At 58.2% G+C, this 26,173-nt stretch overlaps 1 protein-coding gene across 2 annotated transcripts in view; it reads right to left on the reverse strand.

Annotated features, from left to right (window-relative positions):
- Window positions 1-1,377: 1,377 nt before the first annotated feature.
- The window catches only part of SRRM3 (serine/arginine repetitive matrix 3), a 53,900-nt gene continuing 29,104 nt past the window's right edge, over window positions 1,378-26,173 (reverse strand). Inside the window, exons 4-16 of one of the 2 annotated variants that reach the window (XM_025275630.3) lie at window positions 20,562-20,690; window positions 20,371-20,451; window positions 19,866-19,895; window positions 19,337-19,399; window positions 19,198-19,233; window positions 17,092-17,142; window positions 16,431-16,535; window positions 15,681-15,858; window positions 5,568-5,923; window positions 4,716-4,931; window positions 4,488-4,625; window positions 4,078-4,157; window positions 2,692-2,903 (exon numbers count right to left, since the gene is read on the reverse strand). In XM_025275630.3, the coding sequence (XP_025131415.2) occupies window positions 2,842-2,903; window positions 4,078-4,157; window positions 4,488-4,625; window positions 4,716-4,931; window positions 5,568-5,923; window positions 15,681-15,858; window positions 16,431-16,535; window positions 17,092-17,142; window positions 19,198-19,233; window positions 19,337-19,399; window positions 19,866-19,895; window positions 20,371-20,451; window positions 20,562-20,690 (1,525 nt within the window). In that variant the 3' untranslated portion in view covers window positions 2,692-2,841. Of the gene's footprint in view, window positions 2,904-4,077; window positions 4,158-4,487; window positions 4,626-4,715; window positions 4,932-5,567; window positions 5,924-15,680; window positions 15,859-16,430; window positions 16,536-17,091; window positions 17,143-19,197; window positions 19,234-19,336; window positions 19,400-19,865; window positions 19,896-20,370; window positions 20,452-20,561; window positions 20,691-26,173 lie in introns of both variants that reach the window. The other variant, XM_025275629.3, reaches the window with a different exon arrangement.

Raw genomic sequence — 26,173 nt, forward strand, 5'->3', positions numbered from 1 at the left:
AGCCCCAACCCCTGCCCAAAGCCCAGTTCTTGCTGAACCCGTGTAAAGGGTTAAGGAGATCACCAGTGCTTCTTTGAACAGCTTCCTCAGATCAGAAACAGAGCCAGTGGCCAAAGGCCTCCTCAGGTGCCCCTTCCAGCCTGAGGGAAAAGAAACTAGAGAGGGGTCATGTGTGGACACAGCCATAGGCTTCAGAGCATGGCACCCCCTCCCCGGTTCTGCAGCCAGTCCAGACCCAGGACATCTCCTGTGTGGGGCCCTAAAGGACTGCAGAGTGTCTGTGAGATACCAAGCTGCCTGCAGATGCGGGCGTGACGGCCTCCTTTCAGATTCCCAAAGAGCAGCTGATTCAAAGCAAGGTTAGAATCTGTCACTCTAAGAGGAGAAAGAAGATGAGCAGAATGTGTGTGTTTAGATCTACATAAAAGAATCTGCCTGCAATGAGGGAGACCTGGGTTCGATCCCCGGGTTGGGAAGATCCCCTGGAGAAGGGAATGGCAACCCACTCCAGTATTCTCACCTGGAGAATTCCATGGACAGAGGAGCCTGACGGGCTACAGTCCATAGGGTGGCAGAGTCAGACATGACTGAGTGACTCACACATACAAGTAAAAGAAATAAATACAATGTGAGTAGCTTAAAAACAACAGCAAAAAGCCACACCAAGCTCTCCCTTTTCAATCCCCATCCTAGCCCCCAGCCGGGGCTGGACACACAGTGTTTTCTGTAAGTGGCCACCCATGGGTGACTTGCTGTATGGCAGGCAGGCCCTGTGCCAAGCACTTTCAGGACAATATCCCCCCTTTCGTCTTCCTCCCAGCCCCGCGTGGAGCCCGGATTCACAGCCAGTGTTGTTCTGAGCTGTGTTCCAGCTGTTCTGAACACCCTACCTGTAAGGAAGGTCCTGCATGTGGACCCTGCTTCCCCATTCACTGCTGAAGTGAGGCCAGGTGTTGGGGGGTCGGGGAAACAGGGGTGTTCAAAGCCCACAGGGTGGGTCTTCCCTGGTGGTAAAGTGGATGACACTCCGTGCTCCCAATGCTGGGGGCCCAAGTTCCATCTCTGGTCAGGGAACTTAGATCCCACATGCCACAACTAAAATCCGGAGCATCCAAATAAATAAAAATAAATATTAAAAAAAAAAAAAAAGCCCACAGGGCCTCCAGTCTGGGAAGAAGAAGGCCTTTTGGGGGCCCCATTTTTCTCCCCACCAATCTGCAGACTCATGCATGGAAGCATGAGGTGGAGGTGCTGCACCCTGGTTCCTCGGTGCCTGCTCTTCTCCTGGGTCCCTCTCATTTCTCAGAGGGAAGGACCCCAGGACCCCCCTTTCCCTCCCTGCACGCCCCAGGTACTCAAATCCACAGAGGCCTGGTCTCACCACCTGCCGTCCGGGCTCCAAGTGTTTATTATTTAGAGTCCGATTTCAATCCGCACCGCGGAGAAGGAAGGGGAAATTGGGGGTGGGGGTGGGGGGAGGAAACCCGGATCAGACCCCAGACCCCTCCCCCCACTGGAGCCCAGGGCATCTGCCCTGTTGGGCCAAGGAAGACTTTGTGAGATCCCTGAGGGCCCCAGGAGGAGGGGGCTGGGAGCAGCAGGAGAGGGCTGGGGGCTCACTGCTTCCCCATCCGTCTGTCCGTCCGTCCGTGCCCCAGGCCACCGCCCTCAGTCTAGAGTCTACCCTTTCTTCGAAGGGCTGTAGCACCCCAATCTGGGAGAGGAGGAACGAGTGCTCCCCCTGGCTCCCTGCTCGCGTGGGCATGCCCTGGAGTGCACATTATCCTATGCCCGTGCCATCTGGCCCAGGTCTCAGCCACTGGGCACGCAGGGACTCCGGAGCCTGCTCAGTACTCCCACTGCACTGCTTTCCCCCCCACAGGCTCCTCCTCCATCCCCCCCTTCTCTCTTCCACCTCCTGACCTGACCCCTTTCATCTCAGAGTCAGGGGTCTGGGGTCTGTTGGCCCCATCTCAGGTCACGCAGATGGCCTGGCTGGGGAAGCCCTGGCCCAGAAGAGCACAGGGCAACGGCTGGAGGGGAGAGCCTGGCCTGAAGAGGTGGGACCAAGGGTGAGCTAAGGCTCAGGGGCCCCACGGAGTCTGCACACTCTTGAGCCAGGGAAGGGGTTTGTGGAGGCTGTGGGGCCAGCCTCTAGCCCGCAGCCAGGGTCCTTCTGCAGCCAGCTCAGAAGGAGGGGGTTCCCCAGCCTGGAGGGTGGTGCACCGAGGGTTAGGCCGTTCCTCCTTCTGTCTAACTTAGCTCCTGCCTGCTGTCCCACTCCGTGTCCGCCCAGAGGTGGAGAGGAACTGAGGGCCCTAGGGAGTGGCAGGGGAGGCTCCCAGGTCTGGCACTTTTAAGAGGGTGTCCCTGGCTCCACTGGACTGAGGTCCTCAGCCTGGTGAGCTGGCATCAAGCAGGAAAGGGTGATGATCCCTGTGTTCGAAACGGCTCTTTGTTCCCTGGACTGCGTGGGTGAGCAGGAGGTGGGGTGGGGACCCTCCAGAAGCAGCAGAATCCAGCTCCTCTTTGTCTTCAGGGCACCCACCACCCTCAAGGTCTTCCCCAGTCCCGGGACCTCTTTGTAGCAGTGGGGTGCAGGCCCCACCGCCTCCCATGGCTCCTGGGGCCCTCGCCTTGCCCTGTGCCAGGGGGCATGAAGCTGGGTTCGCTGGGCTCAGAAGCCCCCACTCTCTGAGCTGCTCCGGCTGTGGTAGCTGGGAGTGGGGGTCTGGGAGGGACTTCGTGTGCGGCTGCGGGTCCGACTGCGGCTGCTATAGCTTCCGTGGCTGTGGCCGGGGCTGGGGCTGTGGCTGGGGCTCCGGCTTGAGTAGTCGCTGCTCAGGCAGCTGGAGGAGGACGAGGGGCTGGGTCGGTAGTAGGGGATGGGACGCTTCCGGGCACTGCCAGGAGGGAAAAGCCGATTACAGGCCATTCGGGGCCCTGAGCTCTGCCAGTCCCGGGCCCTCACTCTGGCCCTGAGCCCATCCCCAGCAGTGGCCAGGGCTTGCCTGCCTCAGTTTCCTCTGATCTCGGCCTTGGAATTGTCCCCGCCTCCACCTCCACCCCTGCCCCCCACAGGATTAGACAGGCAGTGGTTCCTAGCCAATTTCATGTTGATCACTTTGTTTTTCCTGCAGGGAAAGGGGACCAAGTCTCTGCTTGATTGAAGCAGGTGCTCAATAAATATTTGTTGAATAAACGAAACTTTTAAATATAGTCAACTCACATCAGCCAAGCTAAGCAGCGGCTTCTGTGCCTGGGAGGGTTTGTGAATATGGTTCAGTCCTGCTTCTTTGTTCCTCCAAAGAATTGAGGATTTTGGTTTTCAGGTCACTCAGAGGGAACAGGAGGAGGCCCCTGGCCACTGCTGCCCAGGCCCAAGGCCCTAGCCCAAGCCCCCCAGCCCCCCACACCTTACTCCACTACCTCCCCCTGGCCCGGAGTTAGTCTGAAGCCAGGAGACTGTGACCCAGAGGAAAGAAAATAGGGTTAAGGAGGCGACAGCGTCCCACTGCGTGGGGTTAATTCTGAGAAAGAAAACAGGTGTAAGTTAGTTGGCAGGGGAGGAGGAGGCAGCCTGAGAGCGGGCAGAAGTGGGTGCCAGGTGGAAGGCATGGAGGTCTAGCTGTCTTTGGGCACCCTGCTTATGTGGGTTATCTACTGGGGGGGATATCCCAAGCCTGGCGGGCTGGCCTCTAGCTCTGACAGGAGAACTGAAGCCCAGAGAGGCAGGCTTATCTCCTAAGGCTGCCCAGCAAGGCTAGAGCAGAGGCAGCCTCAGCATTTTGCCTGTGGCCCTTTATCCCATGTCAGGGACCTGGGGCTGCAGAGTGATTTTCACAAATGCAGACCATCCTCTCACCTGGAGACCCAGGCCCAGAGCCCCAGTCCTGACAGACTGTGTGGGCACAGTGGGAGGGACTGGCTCCTCTCCCAACTGCCCCAGAGACCAGACTGCTGTTGCCCCCTCCTCCAAATTCCCCCCGGCGGGTGAGGCGGGCTGAGAAGTGAGCAGAAAGGGTTAGTGAGAAAAGGAGAGGCAGGCAGACAGCTGAACAGAGCCAGTCAGCTCACATGGGTATCTCCCCTGCGGCCTGTGGAGAGGGGGTCCACCCGGCCCCCAGGCTGGCCACAGGCCACTCAGCAGGCTGGACCTTAAGATGAAGGAGAAAAGGAGAGAGACATCATTGCCAGGAGGTAAATGAGGGGCGGGAAGGAGGAGGGAGGGGCTCCAACAGGGATGGCTGGAATCTTCCAGAGCCGAACTCCTTGCCTGCTGCTGTCCCCAGACCGAGTACCGGCCCCTCCCCTCCAGGCCTCCCGGACGCTTCCCGGCCGGAGGCCTCCCTCCTTCCGAGCCTGCCCCAGTCTTCGGGTCCCACCCCCCATTTCCCTTCCCCAACCCCCACCTCCTCTCCTCCGGCGCCCCCTCGTCCCTGCACCAGGTTCAGGTGGGGGACCCCCGCGGCCCGGCCCCTGGCTACCTGGTGATGCGCCGCGGCTCCATGAAGCTGGGCGAGTCCCGGCGCCGCTTGCGGATGGGCGAGTAGCTGCGGGAGCGGCGCCGGGCGCGGGCGGCCTCGGCCTCGGCGTGCCTCGCGCGGCTCTCCCCGTCCTTGTCCCTGCGGGGCCCGGCCCGGGGTGAGCGACGCGGCCCGGCCGCCCCCGGCCGGTCCCGCCGTCGCCGCCGCCACCCCTGGACCCGGACTTACCGACCCAGGGTTTTCTTGGGCGACGGCGAGCGGCTGGGGCTGCGGGCCCTCTTCTCCGCCGAGCGCGAGCGGGATTTGGAGGGTGAGCGGCTGGAGCTCCAGGAGCGCGGGTGCTGGCCTGGGCTGCGCGACGAGCTCCTCCCCTCGGGCCCGCCGTGCCTGCCCGGGGACGGCGAGGTGCTGGCGGGCCGGCCGCGCGGGGCCCGCTCCTTAGCCCTGGAGGAGGGGGCACGGCGACAGGAGGGGGACGCTCAGCTGGCAGAGAGTGGGCCCTGAGCAGGGGAGGGGGAGCCCTGGGTGACAGGAAAGGGAGTGAGGGGGGCCCCCTCGAGGGGAAAGGTCTTGGGAGGGTAAGGGGTTCTGTGGGGTTGGCGAGGGGACGGGGGTTAGGGGGTTAGGGGAGCAGCAGGGAGTTGGTTCCGGGAGGAGGGAGCGGGGCTCTGGTGCGGGGAGAGGAAATCAGTGAGGAAGAGGCCTTTCCGTGCCGTCGAGGGAAAGTGATCTTGGGGTTGGAGGGGCAAGTAAGGAAGGAGGGTTTGCTAGCGTGGGAAGAGGGCCTGGATCTTAGCGGGGAGATGGGGGAAGAGGTCTGCTTGGGGGAGGGGGAGGGAGGGGCACTCAGTGCGTTGGGAGGGAGGACCACCAGGGAAGGGGGAGGGCTCCGTGGGGGGAGGGTGTTCCGTCGGGGAGAGCAGTGCTCCGTCGGAGGAGGGTGATCTGCGGGGTGGGGGGAACTCGGTGCGTGGAGAATGACGGGGGCGAGGGCCTGGTGGGGAAAGGGGGCTGGCGGGGGTAAGTGCTCAGTGCGGGGAGGGGAGCCCCGGGCGGGTCCCTGGGGCCGAGCCAGCTCACCGTTTGCCGTGCCCGCCGTGGCCTCGCTCGGAGTCGGGCTCGGGCCCGGGGCCGGGGGCGCCGCCGCCCGAGTCGCTGCTGGAGCGGGCCCTACTGAACGAGCGCGACGAGCCCCGGGGCGGCGCGGGCCGGGCGCGCCGGCGGCCCCTGCGGCGGGGTGCGGACGCCGAGGACCGCGATCGCCGCCTCCGCCGCCGCCGCCGCCGCCGCCTGGCCGCCCCGCCCGCCGCGCGGCCTCCTCTGCCCCGCGACGACGGCGCCGAGCGCGGGCTCGGGCTCTCCTTCCCCCGCGCGGGCGGCGTGGCTGCGCCGGCCTCCGCCTGGTCGCGGACCCTGGGCGAGGGCGAGCTGGGCTTCTGACGGGGAGAGAGGCAGAGAGGGCACGGAGCGGGGTGGAGAGGGGACGGGGCGGGGGCGACAGGGGCGGGCAGAGACGGGGCAGAGACGGAGAGTCCAGAGGGGGGCAGACAGAGCCGAGCAGAGAGGAGAGACAGGGGAGAGGTTAGCGCAGCAGAGAGAAAGAAGAGGACAGACGGAGAGAGAGGGCAGATCCAGAGGAGGAACCAGAGGGAGAAGGGGGAGAGAGAGGGCGGGTGGGGTGGGGGGAGAGAAGGAGAGGGAGCTTTCACCGGGCCCGGGCCGGGGGCCTGCCAGTCCCGGAGCATCGCACACACGGTTCCCCGCGCCTGCCCTGCCTCTGCCTCTCCTGAGTGTCCACCTTCTGGCCTCAACAGTGCAGCTCATGCAAGGTTCTCGGCATGCAAACACAAGAGGGACGGAGCGGTGGGGGCGGGGGGGGGGGGGTTGACAGGGAGGGCCATCCAGGACGGGCACGGGGGATGGGGGGGGCTGGCATTGCCCCCGCCCCTCGACGGGATGGAGGATCCCGGCAGAGAGAAGAGAGAGGACGGGCACCGGGGAGGCCGGGCTAGGGCCAGCCCACCAGGCCAGGCCGCCCAGCGCGTGGGGGTGGGTGGGGGGGGGGGCACACGGCACACAGATGGGGTGGGGGCGGGGCGGGACAACGGAACTCAAAACTGAACCGAAGAAAGGGAGGAAAAACAGAAATTAAAAAAAAATCCACAAATGTCATTAGATACCAAAAATCAAAAACAATGTCTGAACTCCTGGGGAACTGACATTTTCCTGTTAACATTTTTTTCTTTGTTTTCCGACCCTGCAGAGACCTGTGCAGCTGTCAGTAGCGCCCGACTGTCTTTCTGTTTCTTTTCTTTTCCTTTCTTTTTCTTTTTTTTTTAAGTTCTGATTTTTTAAGTCCCTCTTGGTTAACGTCCACTTACCAATAAAGTGGCACTTCCTCCTTTAGTAGGTAAGATGTGTAAGAGAAGGGAAAAGTGTGGTAGCGTAAGTTCATCATTAGATTCACAAAAATGCAAGAGAGATAGAGAGAGAGAGAGAGAAACGCAACCACCCCATTCTAGGCCGGGAGGAGGCCACGCCGCCTCTGGAGGAAGGATCGGCAGCGCCGGGCTCCTTGGGCCTGTGCCCAGGGGTCACCTCTGGAGCGACCGCTGGATAGAGATGTGGAATGTTTTTTCCGAAAGTGGACTCAGGACACAAGGATCAGGCTACAGAAAACCGGAAAGCGCCCTGGCTGGGAACCAGGGCTCTGAGAGCCTGCCGCTACCGACCTCACTGAGTGACCCTGGCCAAGTCGCTTGCCCGTTCTGGGCCTCAGTTTCCCATCCACGAAATGACAGGGTCAGACTTTGCTTCTGGCTGTCCCTTCCAGAGCAAATGTTCCAGGATTCCCTGACTCCCCTTTGCATCCCCCTCCCTCCACAGAACTGACCCTTCTTCCTGTCCTTGGGCTTCTGGCCAGTAACAGTTGATTGTACTTGTCTGTGAGTCTGTCTGTCCCTCATTCCTCCCCATCCCTCAGTCACCAGCACCAACTTGACTATGAGCACCTTCAGGGCCAATTTGGTGTAGGAGTCAGCTTTGTAACCTCAGTTTTTTTTTTTTTGCTGTACCACACTGAGCAGCATGTGGGATCTTAATTTCACAACCAGGGATCGAACCCGCACCCCCTGCATTGGAAGTGCAGGATCTTAACTACTTAACCAGGGAAGTCCCCTGTAACCTCAGTTTTTATCACAGAATTTGGCATCTAATAGGGCCTCGATACAAGTTACTGAGGTAGGAAGTCAGGCGCTTACATGGGCCAGGGCCCAGCCAGGGAGTCCTGGGAAAGGAGCAGGCTCTGGGCCAAGCTCCTTTGGCAGCCTCTTTGGAGGAAAAGGCAAAACCAGCTGCCACGTCTCAGGGCACCTTGCTGCCAGGGACCAGAAGGAGTGTGGCTTCCTTGGTATGGCCCTGAGTACTTCCGGATGGAGGCGGTGTGGGGGATTGGGGGTGTCAAGACCTCTCTGTGCAAGCATGAACCCATCGACCAAGAAGTCAGCTCCACTAGGGGTAGGGCGTAGCTAGCTCGTGATTGGTGGGTGCAGCAGTCAGTGAACACCAGCCATAGTGGGGACAGCAGCTGTTCAGAGCCAAATGGGCCATGAAGCCCGGGAGAGCTTCTGTTTAGAGCAGAGGCAGGCATAGGCAGGCAGAGTGGATATCACTGGGGACTGGGGTGCCCCTTGAGCACCCTGACCTTCCTGATCACCAGCTCACCTCTGCTGGGAGAGATGGAGACTGGAGTGTTCGGCCATGGCCCCTCTGAAATGGCAGTCCATTCTCAGTAGACATCACCAGGAGACCTTCGTCTCTTCTAACACAGACCCCCCTCCACCCCAGCGCCCAAGCTCCCAGAACTAGGTTCTGTTATCCAGCATCCTTTTCCTTCCAGAGGAGGCAAATGAGAAAGACGTCTCCAGGATCCTAACCACTAAGGTCCAGGCCCCTGGACCAGACCCCGGCATGGATCTGGATGCCTTCCGCTTAGCATGTCTTGAAGTCCAAGCTCTTCCCCACTTCCCTCTCACCTCCTTCAAGGCAAATGGCTGCCAGAGCCCAAGATGATACTAACCGGCAAGGTGGAACACCTTGGGATTAGCTCTGATTTGAGTTTGCGACGAAACCTTAAGGAAGTGGTCAACTCTGAGAACCTCAGTTTCTCTGTTGTTATTGTGGGGGATAAGTGGATCTTTGCTTGGTAGGCCTGTACAGGGGTTGAGAGGTTCTCTTCAGAGGTCAAATGACTCATGGTCCCTTTACAGATGAATATGGTCAGAGCAGGGCAGGGAGGCCTGGGGTCCCATGTGGTATCACCCAAGTCCCCAGATGGAGGAGGATAGGAGGAAGGCTGTGCTGGACAGGGTAGCAGATAGCACCTCCCTGGGGAGACTTCTAGAGCCCGTCTCACCCTGATCCATCCATGCCTCCAGAAGCCGGGGAGAAAGAATCACCCTGATCCTGCCAGAGGGTAAGCCTCATCTCCAGTTGGGATCTCATTCTTCCCAGGAGTCTAGGGACATCCAAGTCCAGACACCATGGAACTTCATAGCTGGGAAGAACTGGGGGCCAAGGACCTCCAAACATCTCCAGGAGCCTGTTCTTAGGGACTCTTGTCCCTTCCTGCCTCTTTCCCCTTCACTTTCTTTCCTACAGCATGGCTGCTGCTGCTGCTGCTGCTGAGTCGCTTCAGTCGTGTCCAACTCTGTGTGACCCCATAGATGGCAGCCCACCAGGCTCCACTGTCCCTGGGATTCTCCAGGCAACAGCACGGCTAATTCCTATCAGTCCTCTACCCTAGCTCAAGACCACTCCCTCCAGGAAGCCTCTCTTGATCCTCACCCTGAGTTGGGTGCTCTCCTCTATGATCCCACAGATACTTGTTCCTTCCCTCGGTGTGGACTGAGCCAGGCTGTGCCAGGGCTGGGGGTACCATGACCAGCAGGAACTAGCTCCTTATCCATGGTTCATCTCTTCCCTCGCATCGTTCTGAGTGACCTTTGTCAGTCCTCTGGCCTGGCAGGTGGGGGCTGTGAACCCAGGTCGGCCTGCCTCTCCCTGGCATGGACACCCAGATGGGGCCCAGCATGGAGGAGGGTCAGCAGGTGCTGGCCTAGTGTGTGCGTGCAGGAATGAAGGACCTCACCTGCCTCTGAGCCTTGCTCTCAGGAGCCTCTCTGCTCCTTGGTACCAATTGCTACCTGCCATCTTTTGCTTATTATGTAAGACATTTTGCGGGGGAAAGACAAGAATAGTAAGGGAGAGGGTGCTCATCTGATCCTGGTATCCTTTAGGACAAGAACAAGTGAGCATCTGAAACCATTACCCCCTCTAACTCAGCATCTGAAAATCCCATTTCAGGAGCCCTGGTCACATCGGATACTCCTTGAAGGTGAGGCCTCCACTCTCCCATGAGGCTGGGACAGAGTCTCCTCCAGCAGACCAACAGTGCTTTCTCCCTCCCTGAGCAGTTTCCTTCTCTGCCCTCCAGCACCACCCAGGAATGAGGGATGCTCTGGTGGGTGACCTCCCCAGGACCTACCTCTGGGGCCAACATGGGGTGGGAAGGAGAGGATGAATAGGCAACCTTTCTCTTGTCAAAAGTTCAGGATGGAGCCCTGCTGAGGCCTCCCAAGGGCTGTGATATCAAACTTCTGCAGCGGCTCCCAGGTGGGACAGGAGACAGTGTCAAGGGCAAGTTTGGGAGGACCGACTCCTGATCCTCCGTGTGCCTGGATGAGCACTGAGTTGGGAGTCCCAGGTCCCCGGATCGAGGCCTAGTTCTGCCTCAGCATCTCGGGGGGACCCTGGCCCCTGCTGACTGTCCCTTCTGGATCATCTGCACTGGGGCACCACATTTAGCTCAAATTTGGAAGAATGGAAGGACGCTGGGGGATTGAGGGAGCCCCGGTCTGGTTGGGTTATGGTCAAGGCAGTGGGCGGGTGAGCTGAGCGTCATCCTCTCCATCTCTCAGATTGCCCCACAGAGACTGCCGAGCAGGCATCCTACTGTGTACTTCCGGCACCTGTTCCTGGCCAGCTGGTGTTGCCCCTGCAGTTCAGCTACCATTTAATGCCCGGAAGATACAGCAGTGAGGCAGTTCAGCCCTGATGCCAGCTACCACCTGAGTCTGTGGCTCCCTGCTAGCTCCACCTGCCGCCAGGGCAGGACCGAAGGGGTCCAGCAGGCCCTGGAGGGTGGGACAGAGCTGTTTCCTTAGACCTGACCTCAGCCAGAGCTGCTTTCAGGATCTGGAGGCCAACAGGCCCAGCACAGATCCCCTCCAACATTGCTCATTGCCCAGGGTGGCTCCGGGGATGGGCAGGGCTGAAGGGTCAGGGGCTTAACAGCTACTCCAGAAAACAGAAATCAAGTTGGCTCCACCGCAGCATACAATTCAGGAAGGGAACACAAACTCAGAATGCTAAACCACACAGAAATGCATTCGGACAACAAAATGAGAGAGAGAGAGAGGGCCATGAGGGAGGGGCTGGGGGCGGGATGGAGGAGAAGAAGGGGAAGGTGGGAAAGGAGGGTAGAATGAACCAGAAAAGCTGTGGGGGTGAGGGGTGTGGAAAGTCAAGAAAACTAAAGGACAAACCAGGAAACACAGCTTTGCAGCTCATTTGGAGAAAATGCAAGTTACAAATGAGTAGTCACTAAAAGAAAGAAAATGGAAGGGGCAGAAAAACCAACCAGAGATTGAGAGATTGAGAGAGAAAGAAAACCACATTCAAACCAAGCAGAGTGGCGGGGCTTATCTGGAGATGGGAGCGGCGCACAGCGGAGCCGGAATACCTACCTTCTCAGTGGTCAGGGACGGGAATGCAATAATAAAAGAGAAAAGAAGGTCTCCGCATTGGGAATGCAGAATCCGGGAAGACAGTGACGCTAAGCTGTGCTCCCCCTCTGAATAGGCACGGGGCAGCCTTGCGGCTTTCGGTCTAGTCCCAGGGATGGGAGAGAGATCCTGCCCAGCCATTTCTGTTTGCTTTTTTTTTTTTTAACCCACGCGCTCCAAGAGTCAACCTTTCCTTAACTCTTTAAACAACAGAAAACCTCCAGAGGGCATGCAGGAAGCAGCTGATGGGAACAGAACCACGGCACGGGTGAAGGAGGGGCTGGCAGCGTATAGGGAGAGAGGCCCAAGTCAGGGGGAGAGGTGGTGAGGAAGAGACAGAGAGACACACATAGAGACAGACAGACCAAGAGACACAGAGAAACAAGGGCAGAAGGAAACACAGACAGAGCGGGGAAGACAGAGGGGAAGGTGGACCCAGACGGAAGAGAAAAGCTGTTTAAACAAGGCCAATCAGAGTGGACTGATGGGGTGAAAGGGATCATGCATTTAAAAGGGAAGGCAACCACGGACTCAATTTGGAGGACTGGCTCAGCCTCAACTCCCCTTTACCCCTGGCTTCAGTATCATTTTAGCAAAATTCATCCCTTCTGTCTTCATCCTGGAAGAAATGCCAAGATGTCCCTTCCTATCCTGACTGCCGCCCTACAGCTGTGGTCACTGCTCTTTCCTGGTGGGTAGGGTGGGAGGGGGAGGCTGAGATGAGGCAGGCTGGGGAGATCCACGGGCACCTTTTCTTGGAGTCACTCTAGGCCACCTATTAGATGATGAGACTTGAGCCCGAGGCAGAGGCCAGAAAGAGGCCAGGGGCCTTGCTCCCGATGTCCTCTGCCATCCTCACCAAACAGCGAGGCTTCCTTTAACACTAGGGGCAGGTGCAGCCAAGGCAGGTGGCCCTACTGCCTAAGGCTGCAAAACCTGCAGCCTGTGTGCTGGGGAGAGCAGAGCTAGCAGGCATGTTCTTGGGGGTGGAGGCAGGCAGGTGAGATAGGGTGGAAGGACTTGTCCCGTGAAGTGATCTTCCTCGTCTGTCCCACATAGCATGCTTTGAGTCACTCCTTTCCCTTTCTGTGCCTGTTTATTTCCCCACATGTATGGGAACTGTGGGGGCGCAGGGCTCTGTGGGTCTCTGAGGCACCAATTGTGTAGAACTGGGCTGTGTAATGTTGGACCCACCCACAGCCTGGTTTTGGTGCAGGCAGGCTCCCGTGCTGGGGAGCTGAGAGAGCTGGAAGCCGGCCTTGACACCTGGTGGGATGCCCAGGGAGGGAAGCAGGAGCTGAGACACCCAGCAGCCACCTCCCACGTCCTCCTCCCCTTGCTTAGGGCTCCTGGAGTGGGTTTTCTATTGACAACCCTCCCACATCTTGGCTGTGCCTGGGAGTCTTGAGGTTAGAAGGCTACGGTCTCCTTTTGGATCAACCTCTAAAAAGCGGCGTGACCTTGAGCTGGTCACTCTCTGAGTCGCAGGGAACAATAAACAGCAGAACCCAGAAATCCCTCTGGGGCTCAGTTCTGCCCTGGAATGGGACGACTAAGAGATGTGTTGGGAGCTTAGCACTCAGTCTAGCCCAGGATGGACTTTTTCTTTTGCCTGAGAGTATCTGGCTTTGCAACCCTCACCTGAATTAAACTCTATCGTGTGTCTTCAGCTCCCTGCTCCAGGGCCTCCTAAGGATCTGAGACCTGGAAGGAATGGAACTGAGAAAGTTCAGGGCTCTGGGAAGCAATGGATGATGACCTCTTGCCTTCTCTGTGTTTCTCAGCTTCTCGCCAAAGTTCCTTATAGACTGAGACATGGATGCACCATCTTTTGTTAATTTAAAAGCTGAAGCAGTCCCAGCTTATGCCCTGAGGTGGAGGGGAGGGCTGGCTGGTGCCCAAGGTTTGGCAGGAGCTGTTGGTACAGGATTTTTTTTTTTTTTTTTAAGAGTTATCTTCCCTTTTAAATCCTGATTACAAAGGAAAAAAATATAGATATGTATATGACTAATGTTCACTTGAGATTCAAAAACCATCTCTGCATTAGAAGGAGCAATCCCCACAGAAACACACAAAAAAGCAAAATTCTAGAACAACATAGAAGATAGAGGAAAAAAAACCCCGAGAGATGCTTTGCATTTCTGTATGTCACAAAATGAAAAAAAGAAAGGAAATACGAAGAAAAACAAAATAACAGGAAAAATTACATAAACTTCCCCACCCTCTCCCCTTGCCGGCTAAACAAGAAATGGAATCACAGTATTACCACGTTTCAAATGGGAGGCTAAAAAAAAACAAACAAAAACATAGACGGGGTTAAAAAACGGTGAGCTTTTTCTTTTCCCATTTGCTTCTCTCTCTCTTTTTTTTTTTTTTTTTTAAAGGTAGCATCCAAGAATACCACCCCACCCTCTGGTACTTTTTCCCAAAGACATTTTTGGTTACTGGCCAAAGTCTGTGACCTCAGAGCCCACCTCACCTCCCTGGAATGAGAAATGTCATTTCACTCCTCTGAAAGGATTTGCAGGCAAGAGGGGATGAGGTTTGGGGGAGAGGCCTGGGATGTTCCGAAGTCCCAGACCTCCTAGGACGCAAGGGGTAGAGGGGATCTGGGGGGCATGCTTGGCGGGAAGAGTAACAAAGTGTTGTCTTCTAGAAAACTCCCAGGGCAGTGCCAACTCCTATGTTTGATAGGGAGACAGGACTGGAGTGCTGCAGAGGCTTCCTCCCCATGGCCGGAAGCCAGGTGGCCTTCCATGATTGTCCTCTCCTGGGGTTTTACTTAATTGGCCATTAAGTCTGCGCGGGCCCTGGGCACTTTCTGGCTGTTGTTCGGGCCTCCAGGGCCAGGGGTAGCGGGGTAGGGGAGATGGAAGGCCCTGATGGAGAGAACCTGCATTTCTGGCCTGTCAGAAGATAGGAAGTTTCCAGGAGAAGGTGTCTGGGGCGCTGTGCTAATCCAGCTCTGTGCCCATGGGGTTGGGGATGGGGACGCTCTATGGTGTTTGTCCAAGTTGGATGTCTCCTCTGTGGCCTGTGGCACCAGTCCCTTTCCTGGCCGCCCTCAGCTACCTCTGTGAGCCCTCTCCCCTCACCAAGACAGACCCAGGGACACGGGAGTGATCCTCCCCACGTAGCCCAACGAGTCCCCTCGGAGCCCAGGAGCCTGGCACCCTGTCCAGGTGGGGCGGTTTCAAGACAGGGGATGTCCTTAAATAAAAACGATCTTGAGACTCAGAGCCTTTTGTCAGCTGCCCTTGGCTTTGCTCGCTGAGGCCATAGGAGTAAGGGTGTTTGAGAAAAGAAAAGGAGTGAAAGGAAACAGTCAAAAATAAAAATGAAACTGACCGACACGTACATGTTTGCTGCTGAGACCTGAGGTCTGGGGCGGGGGGGACCTGCTGGCCTACCCACCCCAAGTCCCCTGTGCCCATCCGGTGCCCCTGCCAGCACTGCAGTCCCCTTCTCCCTGTGAGGGGCTCCGCCCTGGACTCTATGATGGACAGACAAAAAAGGGGATGTGGGCCTCTGGGGGGACCTGGGAGAGCCTCCCACCCTGGCCCAGCCCATCCACCCAGGAAAGGCTTCTTCATCAGTCACCACATCGCCCATGGGTCTCCCGGAGTCTGTGCGCCTCCTAGAGGTTGGGTGGGGACAGCACCTCTGAGGGAGCCGTGTGTTGGGGGAGGTGCCTTAGGAAGGATGGACAGAGGGGAGTGAAGCTGCAGGTTTGAGACCCCTGTCTAAGCAATGCCCACAAAAGGACAGGTTTTCCCTGGAGCAGGGACTGCAGAAATGCAAGGGGACAGACGAGGGAGGGATCTGAGAGAGGGAGAGGGGCTGTGAGGGGGCTGAGGAAGGAAGGGCTCTCCAGAGGAGGAAAGGAATCGGTGGGGAGAGGGAGACTCAGGGCGCCAATGACGCCCGGGGGGTGGGAGGGGGCGGTCCTGACTCTTTAACCTTGTATCCCAACTGCGACCCCTACCACAGTCCACGCCCTCTCCTACCCCCATACGCCCGCGGGAAGCGAGGCGAAGGCCTGGGTTCCTTTTCAGCTCGTTACCCAACTGGCTGATGCCCCAGTGGTCAACCTGCTCTGGCCTTCAGTGTGCCAAGGTCAGGGGTGCAGACCCCCCTCACCCTGACATTAAGGCCAACTGGGCGAAACCACCCGGCCTTCCTGGCCGCGCTGGTGTGGGCAGGGCCCCGGGGAGGGGGGTGCGGCCGGCCCCCTCGCACTCACTGGCCCCTACCCCGCGGCGACCCAGCGCGACCCAGCTCCGCCCCCGACCCCGCTCGGCGCAGCCCGCGCGGCGCGGGAACCCTCCGCAAAGCCGAGCGTACGTACATCGAGCTGGCTCTGCGCCGAGCCCGGGCGGCCCCCGTGCGCTCCGCTCCGCTGCCTGCTGCCGCCGTTCTGCTGGGGCGACCCCCATCCGCTACCGCCGGATGGGGACGGCGACCGGCTCCCGCTGGACCGCTGGCTACCCGTCTTCCGCCCGTCGTCTCGGTGCTTGGGGCTTAGCCTGCATGGGGGGAGCCGGCGTGGGACGCCCGGTCTGCAAGCTCCCGCCCCTCCCTCCTTCCTCCCCCACCCCCTCCCCGCCCCCTCCCTTCGCCGGGAAACCCTTCCAGGGAGAGAGCAAGTTGCCAGCCCTCACATTGCCTTGGTCCCCAATCACAGTCGGGGGCGCCTTTGGGCAAGGGCAGTACCACGGTCCCAGGTGGCGCTGGGGGTAAAGAACCCGCCCGCCGAAGCTGCAGATGTAAAAGGTGAGGGCTCGATCCCTGGGTGGGGAAGATCCCCTGGAGGAGGCCATGGCAACCCACTCCAATCTCCTTGCCTGGAGAATCCCATGGACAGAGAAGCCTGGTGGGGCTATAGCGAAGCTATAGTCCATGGGGTCACAAAAAGTTGGAGACGACGGAAGCGACCTAGCATGTGCTCAGCACAGCTGTCCTAGTAAATTTACCCACTGATGCTGTTCCTGTCTGTCCACCAGTGCCACTAACCGGCCTTGGGGACTGCAGGCACCCTCTCTCCAGCAGAAAGGGAGCTCAGCCACCCCTGAGAGCCCCCTGGTAGCCTGGCACCTACCTGCTGGGTGATCTGGAATTACTGTAATGGGAGGACAGGGAGGGGCTGTGGGAGCTGCCGCTGCTGTGACGATGGGACCTGCGGCCTGGGGACTCTGCGTGCGGCCTGGGAGAGAAATCGGCTGCCCTCACGTTCTGCCCCATCTCCCTGGGGGATCCCTGTGAAGGCCTGATGGAAGCCCCTGCTTCCATCCCTGACCCCCCTCATGTAGTTTACCCCTGCCCCCATAGCCCATGGGGGGCACCCCCATACTCTCCCCTCCCATAACCTCCACCCCCAAAGCCTCCCTCTCCTCCTGTGGCCCCCATACCTCCCCCCACATAGTCTCCTACAAAAATAACACAAGCCGTGCCCATCCTGGGTACAGAGCTAGTCCATGTGGGTCATTTGTCAGTATTAGGAAAAAGGCGTCCTTCTCTCTAGGCAATCCCAGCCTCCCAGGATCTCACTCGGCCCTCAGCTGGTATTATGACTGCGATGGGGGCGGAGAGGGGGCACTCTCCGCTTCCTCTCTGGGTCTGAATTTTTCCATCTGGGCAGCAGGGACAAAAATGAGCTATCTTCAAGGGCCTGATTCTGTGATTCAAGAAGGCCAGGGGTTTTTTTTTGAGGGGGATGGGAGTGCGGGCTGAGGGTCTGGAGAGTGGGAGAGGGTACTCACCTTTTCCTCTCTTTGTTCTTTTCTTTTCGTTTGCTCTTGGGGCTTCGAGATCTACAGAAAGCAGAGACTACCATGACAGCACAGCCTGAGCCCGGAGCTGGCCTGGGGAGGGTGGGCCTGGGGGCCCTGGGCTGTGTCCAGGTGTGGTCCTGAGGTGTGCTCCTCTCTTGGGCTGGTGTGGACCCGCCCACCCCACCCCACTGCTTTGGTCCCTGTTACTCTGCCAGGCCTTCTTCCCTCCTTCTCCTGTAAGTCCTGGCCTGGATCACCTTGCATCTGGGCCCCACTTCTGTTCCCCAGGAGTGCCATAGGAGACGTGACCATGGCCCCAGAAGGAGGGGTGACCTGCCCTTTCCTTCTGGCATTGGTCTTGGGAGAGGCCCCTCTGATGAGTCGCCATGGTGAGGGTGGCCCCTCCAGACCTCATCTGTGTCCCCTGGGCCTCAGGTTCCCTCGGACTGGGCTCTCTAGGGCAGAGTCCAGGCCTCCTGCCCCTCTGTCTTATGTGGTCCAGGCCTGGTGCTTAGGAAAGAAATGCTTTCCCCTGGGCTTAATGATCTTCCTGCTTTGGGATTACTCTTCTGGATCCTCTTCCATCTCATCCTGCTCTCTGGGATGAGCCCCTCAGCCCAGGTCCTTCTGCCTTTGACTGAGATGGACCAAGATGGACCAAGAAGCTTCTGCTCAGGCTTCTAAGGTCTCACCCCTTTGGTCTCTCAGCCCCACTCTCCTTGATGTCACCAGACTCCTGCTCAATCCCTCTAGCCCTGAACAGATGCCTCCTTCTGACCAGAAACAAGGTGATGCTAAGAAATGCCAGAATGTGTTTCACTTCAGAGCAGAGTGGGTTGGGGGCAGGCCCAGGATTCTAGAGGTTTGGGTTCTAGAACCCAGGCTGCCTGCTTTGGGCCTCAGGCTCCCCATGGGGAGCGGGTCTGGCTCCAGCTCATCTCTAGGTCCTTCCCAGGACTGACAGGAATGGGACAGAGGATCTGTGCAAGCTGATGCTGACCACTGAGGGGCAGGAGGGGCCCCCATTGGCCCAGAAGGACTGGAGGGGGGCAGGGGAGGGGGGAGATGGGAAACCGGGGGATTGGGAGAGCCAGGATTAGGTGGTGGTGGTGTTTAGTCGCTCAGTCATGTCCCACTATTTTGTGATCCCGTGGACTATAGCCCGCCAGCTCCTTTGTCCATGGAATGTTCTAGGCAAAAAGACTGGAGTGGGTTGCCATTTCCTTCTCCAGGGGATCTTCCCAACCCAGGGATCAAATCCACATCTCTGCATCTCCTGCAACACAGGCAGATTCTTTTACCGCTGAACCACCGGGGAAGCTCTGGGATTAAGGTGTGGCCATGGGCAAATGCTCACTGCTGGAAATGGAACTGAGAACTCTGCCCCTCCTCAGGGGTGCTGGGGGGTGGTGGGTCTGGCTCCAATGCCAACAGTGGGGATGTGACTGCCCCACAGCCTCCTGTCCTCCGCGCTGAGTTTTCTTCCACTTTCCACATGCCTGCCTCTACCTGGGTTCTGGCCTTACGCCTCCTTCTCTGCAATGCGTCCTGAAAAAGTCACTGTCCTGCTGTCGTGCTCAGAGCCCCTTGCTGGCTCCCAGCCCCACAGAGTGGAGGTTTCACAGTCTGGCAGTTAGGCCTGTTGGGCACTGGCACCGGCCCCCCAGAAACTTCACATGTAGGCACAGCCTGCTTGTCCTATCTCCTACTCACTGAGCCTTTCTACTTCAGGGAGATCCTTTTGCCTGCAGGCCCTTTCTCTGCGAATTTGGGGTCCTGATGTTTCTGCCTTCCCGACTGGCACCTCCACAGATATATCCCTTGGACACTGGATCGATATACTGTGTTGTCTGGACATTCTTGGGGCTCCCAAGGCAAGGCTGACTCATGGGGCAAATGAGAGTTGCGATGGCCTTCCTCCTCCCCCACCCTCCAGCGCTCTGTCTGGCTCTGGGGAGGAGTCCCTGGTGTGGGAAGATGAAGCGGACAGGACCCTGGCAACGTTCCTCCCATTGTGGCTTCCTCGGGCCCTGCAGGGCAGCCACTGGCCTCTGTCCATGTCCTCCGGTCCCACATCCATGGGGCGCCACTCACCTGTGCCGCCTCTTCCTCCGGGACCCAGATTCAGACCTGTAGGGCCACAGAAAGGTTCTCTTGAGCCCACGCACAGCCTTGGTCATGGTGGGGGGCGGTCCCACGGAAGTGAGCGAAGGCCCCCGGGGACAGAGGGTACCTGTCTCGGCGGTGTTTCTTCACACTCTTCTTCTTCTTGCGAAGGGGTGAGGAGCTCCCACAGCTGCGGACATAGTGACAGGCGTGGGTGGGTGTGTATAGTGAACTGGGGCCCTGGGATGGGTGGGGGTGGCATGGTGGTGGAGATGGCTGGGAAAGCCCGGGCACCTGGGGCCTTGAAGTTGGAAAGGGGATTCCAGGGCTTCAAGCCAACTGCCATCCTACAGCGAATCAAGGCCCTGAGGGTCCACTAGGTCCCTGAGAGAGGTTGATGGAGCTGCCTGCGTTGTCCCCTCGTCACCTTTCCAGGCCCCTAGGCACTGTGAGCCAGGACTGTTTCAAACCCAAAGGTTAGAGGCTCCAGTGATGGGATTTCTGGCCTCCGCAGGGAAGCGCTGGCATGTTGGCTGGTGCCCAGGCCCTGAGTTGCAAGCCTCCAGCCTCTGGGGGATGGCTTTGGACCCTCTCCCACCCAAAGACATCCTCTCCCGGCCCAGCTGGACCCTCCCTGCCCCACCCTCATCACTGACCTGCACTCAGAGTCTAGTCTCCTCTTTTTGCTGAGGGCGGGGCAGAAAGAAGGGGAGACAGACAATTGGATGGGATTAGTGTGGGCTCCAGAAATTTGCTATGGCCTTACTTAGGATAGGGGAGCAGGCGCGTGTAGAGATGGGGAGCCATAGGTGACCCCAGCCAAGCCCCTCTTCCCCTGCCGCTGGCACTTGCCAGGGGGCCGGGGGAAGGGGGGCGGCGGTGCAGGACCCCTGCTGGAGGGTGCTGGGGACCAAGAGCAGGTGGTCCGAGGTGTGAGGCTGGGTCGTGGGCCTGTGCAATTCAGGGGTGGCTGGACATTGGGGTGGGGAGGGGGGACTCAGTGGGGGAAAGGGTCTGGTGAAGGGGAGGGGCTCATTGAGGGGCGGGGCCACAGTGCTGGGTGTCAGAGCCCTGCCCGCCCAGGGATGGGCACCTGGGGCCCCGCGCCCTTCCCGACGCCTCCAGCCCAGGGGGCGGGGTGGGGAGGGGGTTGGCTCTCACCGGCTTCTCCGGTGGCCGCCTTTCTTTTTCTTCTTCTTCTTGGGAGGAGGCGACGCGGAACTGCTGGACCAGTGCTTGGTCCTGGGTGAGAAGCGGGGCGGGGTGGGGCGGGGCAGGGGGTGAGGGCAGAGGTGACGGGGGAGGGGCGGCCCCGCCCCCACCCCCTACTCCCCGCCGCAGCGGGCGCTGACCTGTCCCCCCGGTGTCCGCGGTAGCAGGAGGCGGGGCAGTCGCAGTCCACCGGGCCGTCGTCCTCGTCGAAGGGCGCGTACTCCAGGCCCAGCTCGGTGCCCTCGATCAGCCGCGGGGTCTCCGCCACGCTGCCGGCGACAGGGACGCTCAGCACCTGCCGCTCGGCGGCCGCGCCTTCCCGCTGACCCGGGCGGCGAGGTGGGGATGGCCCCGACCCCTCGAAGGTCATGGGGGGGTGGATCTGGGGAACCACACAGGGAGCCTCCCTCACAGGGCGCCAGCCTCAGCGCTGCTCTATTTTGTCCCCATCCTCAACCAACCAACCGTGCCCTATTTTGCAGAACAGAAAGAGGAGCACCGAGCCCTCCCCCCTCACTTAGCCCCCCCTTCTAGGTTCTCACCCTCTGGGCGCCCCCTCCTCCTCAGTGAGGCCCCTCCCCTCGCTGAGGCCCCTCCCGACACGGATTCTTTGCCCCTCGGTCCCCTTCATTGCGCCTCAGTCCCCCTCATTGAGCCCCCCTGCACCCTTAACCCCAGAGGCCTCGTCCCAAGCCCCTTTCCCCTCCGCAGCCCCCCTTTTCCGCCGCCGAGCCCCGCTCTCTCTCTGAGACCCTTCCCCCTCTCTGAGCTCCCCCGTCTCTGATATCTGTCCTTCCTTAATCCCGCGGTCCCCTCGCCCCCTCCCCGCCTCCCCCCAGCCCGGTCCTCCCTCCAGCCCCGCTGCCTCTCTGAAATATTCATAGCCTCTCCTCCTTCTCTCGGCCGCCTCCGGAGGCCTGGCGGCTCTTCTCCCGCTGCCGGGCTGTCATCAATCACTGCCCAGTGGCAGCGGGCGCCGGCCTCGGCACCCTGCCCGCCTCCGGGGCTCCCCATCCATCTTGCCGCGCTCTCCCCTTCACTCCGCAGGGACCGCGGCATCTGGTCCCCGCTCCCGGGCTCAGGAGCCCCCAGCCATCTTCTGCCACCGACGTTTGCTCCCGGAGGGCACTTGGACAAGCGGGTGCTTTGTCCTTAAAGGCTGCTGGGCTTAAGGCAAGGGTGGGAGCTTTGAAGCTGCACATGTGTCCTAATTATGCACTGTCCCTGAGTCGCTGTGTGTCCCAGTGCCTGTCACACTCGCTCCCTCTCTGAGCCTCTTTTTTTCAACAAGAGAATCCTAATTATCTTCTAGGATGGTTATGACAATTCCCTGAAGTCCCGATGTTGTCCAAATTTGTTTTTTTACTGGACACGCCCAGAAATTGACCCTCCAAAGGCCCAGGTCCAGGGTGATGGTCCCTCATCTTGCATTTTTCATTCCTGCGCCGGCTCAGACAGCGCCCCTCCCAGATGGAGCCTGTTTTCACCAGGCTCATCCTTTTCCTGCCCAGAGCAAGGGAGGCCAGGGCTGGGATGGCAGAGCATTAAAGATGTGACATGAGCTTTGGATTCACACAGACAGGTCTGAATCCAGGCATGACCACGCTCACTGAGCCTTTGGGTCCTTATCTATACAATGGGGAAAAGAATAGCCCAGCTTTGAGGAGAGGATTAAGTACAAGTCTGGCTATGAAGCTCCTGACAGGAGGCCTGGCCCACGACTGTGGTCTTCTGCACAGTCAGTCACCATTGCTAGACAGTCGGACACTCACACACCAACACCTCCTCTTCCAGGGAGAAAAGTGGTTTTGACACATTAAAGAGACTGGGCAAGATCACAGCTACAAGGTGAGATTTTTAGGCACAAACTCCAGCAGAGCACCCACTAAATAGCTCTTTGAAGACTGATTTTTGTATTTAAAAAAGAAAGAAAGAAGAATGTAACCCAAATTGGTCAAGGTTAGCTAGCCTTGAGGCTTCTGTCAAGAATGTCATTTGGTGGACTTCCCTGGTGGTCCATTCTCCCTGCTCCCACTGCAAGGGGCACAGGTTTGATTCCCAGTCAGGGAACCAAGATCCCACATGCCTCACAGTGCAGCAAAAAAAAAAAAAAAGAATGTTATTTGGATCCCAAACACCATCCTGGCCTTGGCAGCCTAGAAGTCACACAGGTGTTATGAGAGGTTTTTCTGGGGGGATGGACGGTCATGTCGTTGCTCTGCTCCCGCAGAGCCAAACACCCGCACATCCCTTCATTCAAACTTCTCCTCTCTTCTCCATGCTCCTCTTCCCGAAGCCAGGGGCCTCCTACTTCCTGTCTCTGAAATCTCCAACTCCACAGCCTGTCCCAGGGCCCATCATCCCCACACAGCCCTCAGCCACACAAATGCCTGACACATACACCATCAGTTCAGTTCAGTTCAGTCGCTCAGTCGTGTCCGACTCTTCGCGACCCCATGAATCGCAGCACGCCAGGCCTCCCTGTCCATCACCAACTCCCGGAGTTCACTCAGACTCACGTCCATCGAGTCAGTGATGCCATCCAGCCATCTCATCCTCTGTCGTCCCCTTCTCCTCCTGCCCCCAATCCCTCCCAGCATCAGAGTCTTTTCCAATGAATCAACTCTTCGCATGAGGTGGCCAAAGTACTGGAGTTTCAGCTTTAGCATCATTCCTTCCAAAGAAATCCCATTTGGCAAAACTTAAGGGCACCACAAACATTGTGTGGGTGAGGTGATGGGAGGAGGGAACTTCCCTTGATCCCGACAGAAGGCAGGGAATCCTTTCTTGCCTTCTGACATTGAGCTGGGTTAGCCACTGAGTCCAGGCCCTCACTGGGCCCTTCTTATTGTGCTGGCTGCACCCCTAGACACATCCTTCCTTTCTACCCCTGTGCTGGGGACAGGGCTCCCCACCCCCGCCCCACCCCATCCTCCCTCCCTGAGACCTTATCGTTTGATCTCTCTTACTTTCCAGACCTTTCTAAGAGGCTGACTTGGGATCTTTTATCTGCTGGAAGCATTGAAAGACAGGCATGGGGACTTCCCTGGTGTTCCAGTGGTTAAGATTCTGTGCTCCTAATGCAGGAGGGCCCAGGTTCAAGCCCTGGTCACAGAACTAGATGCCACATGCTACAGCTAAGAATTTACATGCTGCAGCTAAAGAAAAAGAAAAAAAAAGATCCTGCATGCTGCAATGAAGATCCCATGTGCCACAACGAAGACCCGATGTAGCCAAATAAATAAAAAAAATTTTAAAGAAATGGACAGGCATAGAGGAGATGCATGTTTGGAGAGACATACAAGGTCTCAGAACCTTCTGGTTAAGACTTGTCCTGGCAGTTCCACGGATGTAAACAGACTTAGGCTGAGGCCTCTACCGCTGGTTTTGTGTAGCTGGTGCCACCACGTCCACTTTGGAGGCTCTCTCAGGGCTAGAACAGTGGGTTCTCCTGTTCTGACCTTCCTGGCTCATAATACAATATATATCATAAATAACACCACTCATGAGAATGTTCTCTAATGTATAAATGGTTCTCCATAGTTCACATTCCGTTCAGAACCAATTCCTGATTTAGAGAAATTGCATGATCCCATTTCACAGATGAGAAAATTGAGGCCCCAGAGAGGGAAAGAAATACCTATGGTTTGGGGATCTTTGATTAAGAATGCAAGTTCACCTAAGCAATTGACTTTGAGATTCATGTGCACACAGGCCGGCCCTGGACTCTACTGGCTGGGCTTCCTCACTGTGGATGTTAGCTCAGCCGCCTCCTCCCTGCTTTGTAGACACAGTTGTGAGTGTCTGCACTGAATTCTAGATCTGTTTAGTGTTTTCTGCTCTTAAGTTCACATTTGTTAGCAAGTTTACTCCTCACCACGTCTGTGGAATAGGCAGGGGAGGCGTTCTTCCCCAGCAACAGAACACACCGAGCCCCACAGAGCTGACCAAAGCAGGCCCAGCCAGAGTCCACTGCAGAGAGACCAAGGGCCAATCGGGGCTGAACCCAGCATCACCCAGGACTCCTGCTAGACCAGCTGCTCCCAGGAAGGGCTCTGACCTGGGAAGAGATGCCTGTCACACGCTCTTCCTCCTGACAGCAGTTTCACTAATTAACTAGTTCTGTTTCCCTTTTGCCAGGAGCCTAATGGCCAATTGACAGATGACTGAGTTCACACAGAGGAGAAGGAGGCTTCCAGGCAAAGGGGCTGCCCTTTCTGCTCACTCAGCCTGCGTGCCAGGCCTACTGGGGCTGGGGGGAGGGGGCAAGGGTGGCAGGAACAGAGATAAATCAGGCCTGGGGCCTCTCCTATAGCTCCTCATAGCACAGGGCAAATATATGAGACTCTTTGCAACGCCATGGACTGTAGCCCACCAGGATCCTCTGTCCATGGGATTCTCCAGGCAAGAATACTGGAATGGGTTGCCATTCCCTTCTCCAGGGGATCTTCCCGAACCAGGGATTGAACCCAGGTCTCCTCCTTTGCAGGTGGATTCTTTATTGTCCAAGCCACCAACCAAACTGCTAACAAACTTGTCTTCTATGTCTTTGACATTTTAGTAGGATCCTGGGACCCTGCCAAGTCTATTCTCCCCTGCTTCCAGAGCAGGAGTCCTCCTTGGAGCTTTGTGTTTCCACCCAGAGAGCAGGCAGCGTGTCTTTTTCTTCTTCCCTCCCCACCTCATAGCACCAGTACAGGGTTGGGTGTACAGCACAGACCCTCAAGACATTTCTTCGGACGATGGAACCTTTCTGTGACCTCCTTCCCAACATGTCCTGGTTCTCAAATGCGTTATTCATTCATTCAAGGAAAGAGAAGATCAGGACAACTGGAAAAAGCTTGGAAGTCATCCACTAACAGGAGAGTGTTCCAGCTGGGGATGGATGGGATCCCCAGGAAGAAGACGGAAGGAGACCTGAGGACCTAGCAGATCCTTGTGGGGAGCTAAGACCTGAGAAGTGGGCAGGAGGAAGGGAGGAGCAGAAAGCCATCAGAGGGGCAGGAAGACAGTCACAAAGGGCTGACTCTTGGAAGCCAGGGAGAGGGAAAGCAGGTTTCCAGAAGGGAAATGGAGTGGTGGCACGTGCCAGGAGAGGCCAGGCCTGCAGAGTTGCCCTAGCCAGGCCAAGCAAGACTCAGACAGATGCAGCAGGTCAAGGGAGTCATGGGGGCAGAAGCCGGATCTCCGTGGCTTAAGGAAGTGGAGACAACGTGTACCACACGCTCTATAGAAATCTGATGGAGAAAAGAGAAACGTGTGGGCTGGTGGCTGGAGGAGAAAGCAGGGTTGGGGAAGGACCGGAAGCCGACTAAGAGGAAGGAGCCCAGGGGAGGGTAGAGCAGCAGGTGTGGGCTGGAGGGGCGGTTATCACTGGAAGGGCCCTGAGAAGGTGGCAAAGGCAGGTTCTGGAAGAGGCCTCCTGCCCTCACACTGGATGGAAGGGGAGAGGGTGGCTGCTTTTCCAGAGGAGCCCTGGGGGGCATTTGAAGGGGCACGGGTCAGACAGGCAGGACCTGATGGTTTTGGAGGTGGTACGGGCAGCGCGGACAGATCTGGCTGTCTGGAGGTTTGAGAAGGGAAGGAAGGGAGGAGCTCACCCTGGCCTGGGGGCGGGGATGAACCTGCGGGGTGTTACTGAGGCAGCCACAGCCCCTGCCGAGGGGGTGCTGTGGGCTCTGGGAGGCTCGGGAGACGGTGGTAGTGGTGTGACCTCTTCCCACCCTGTGGGGAGAGAGCAGGCCGGCTGAGC

This window comes from Bubalus bubalis, chromosome 24 (genome assembly GCF_019923935.1).
Source record: "Bubalus bubalis isolate 160015118507 breed Murrah chromosome 24, NDDB_SH_1, whole genome shotgun sequence".
Taxonomy (NCBI): Eukaryota; Metazoa; Chordata; class Mammalia; order Artiodactyla; family Bovidae; genus Bubalus; species Bubalus bubalis.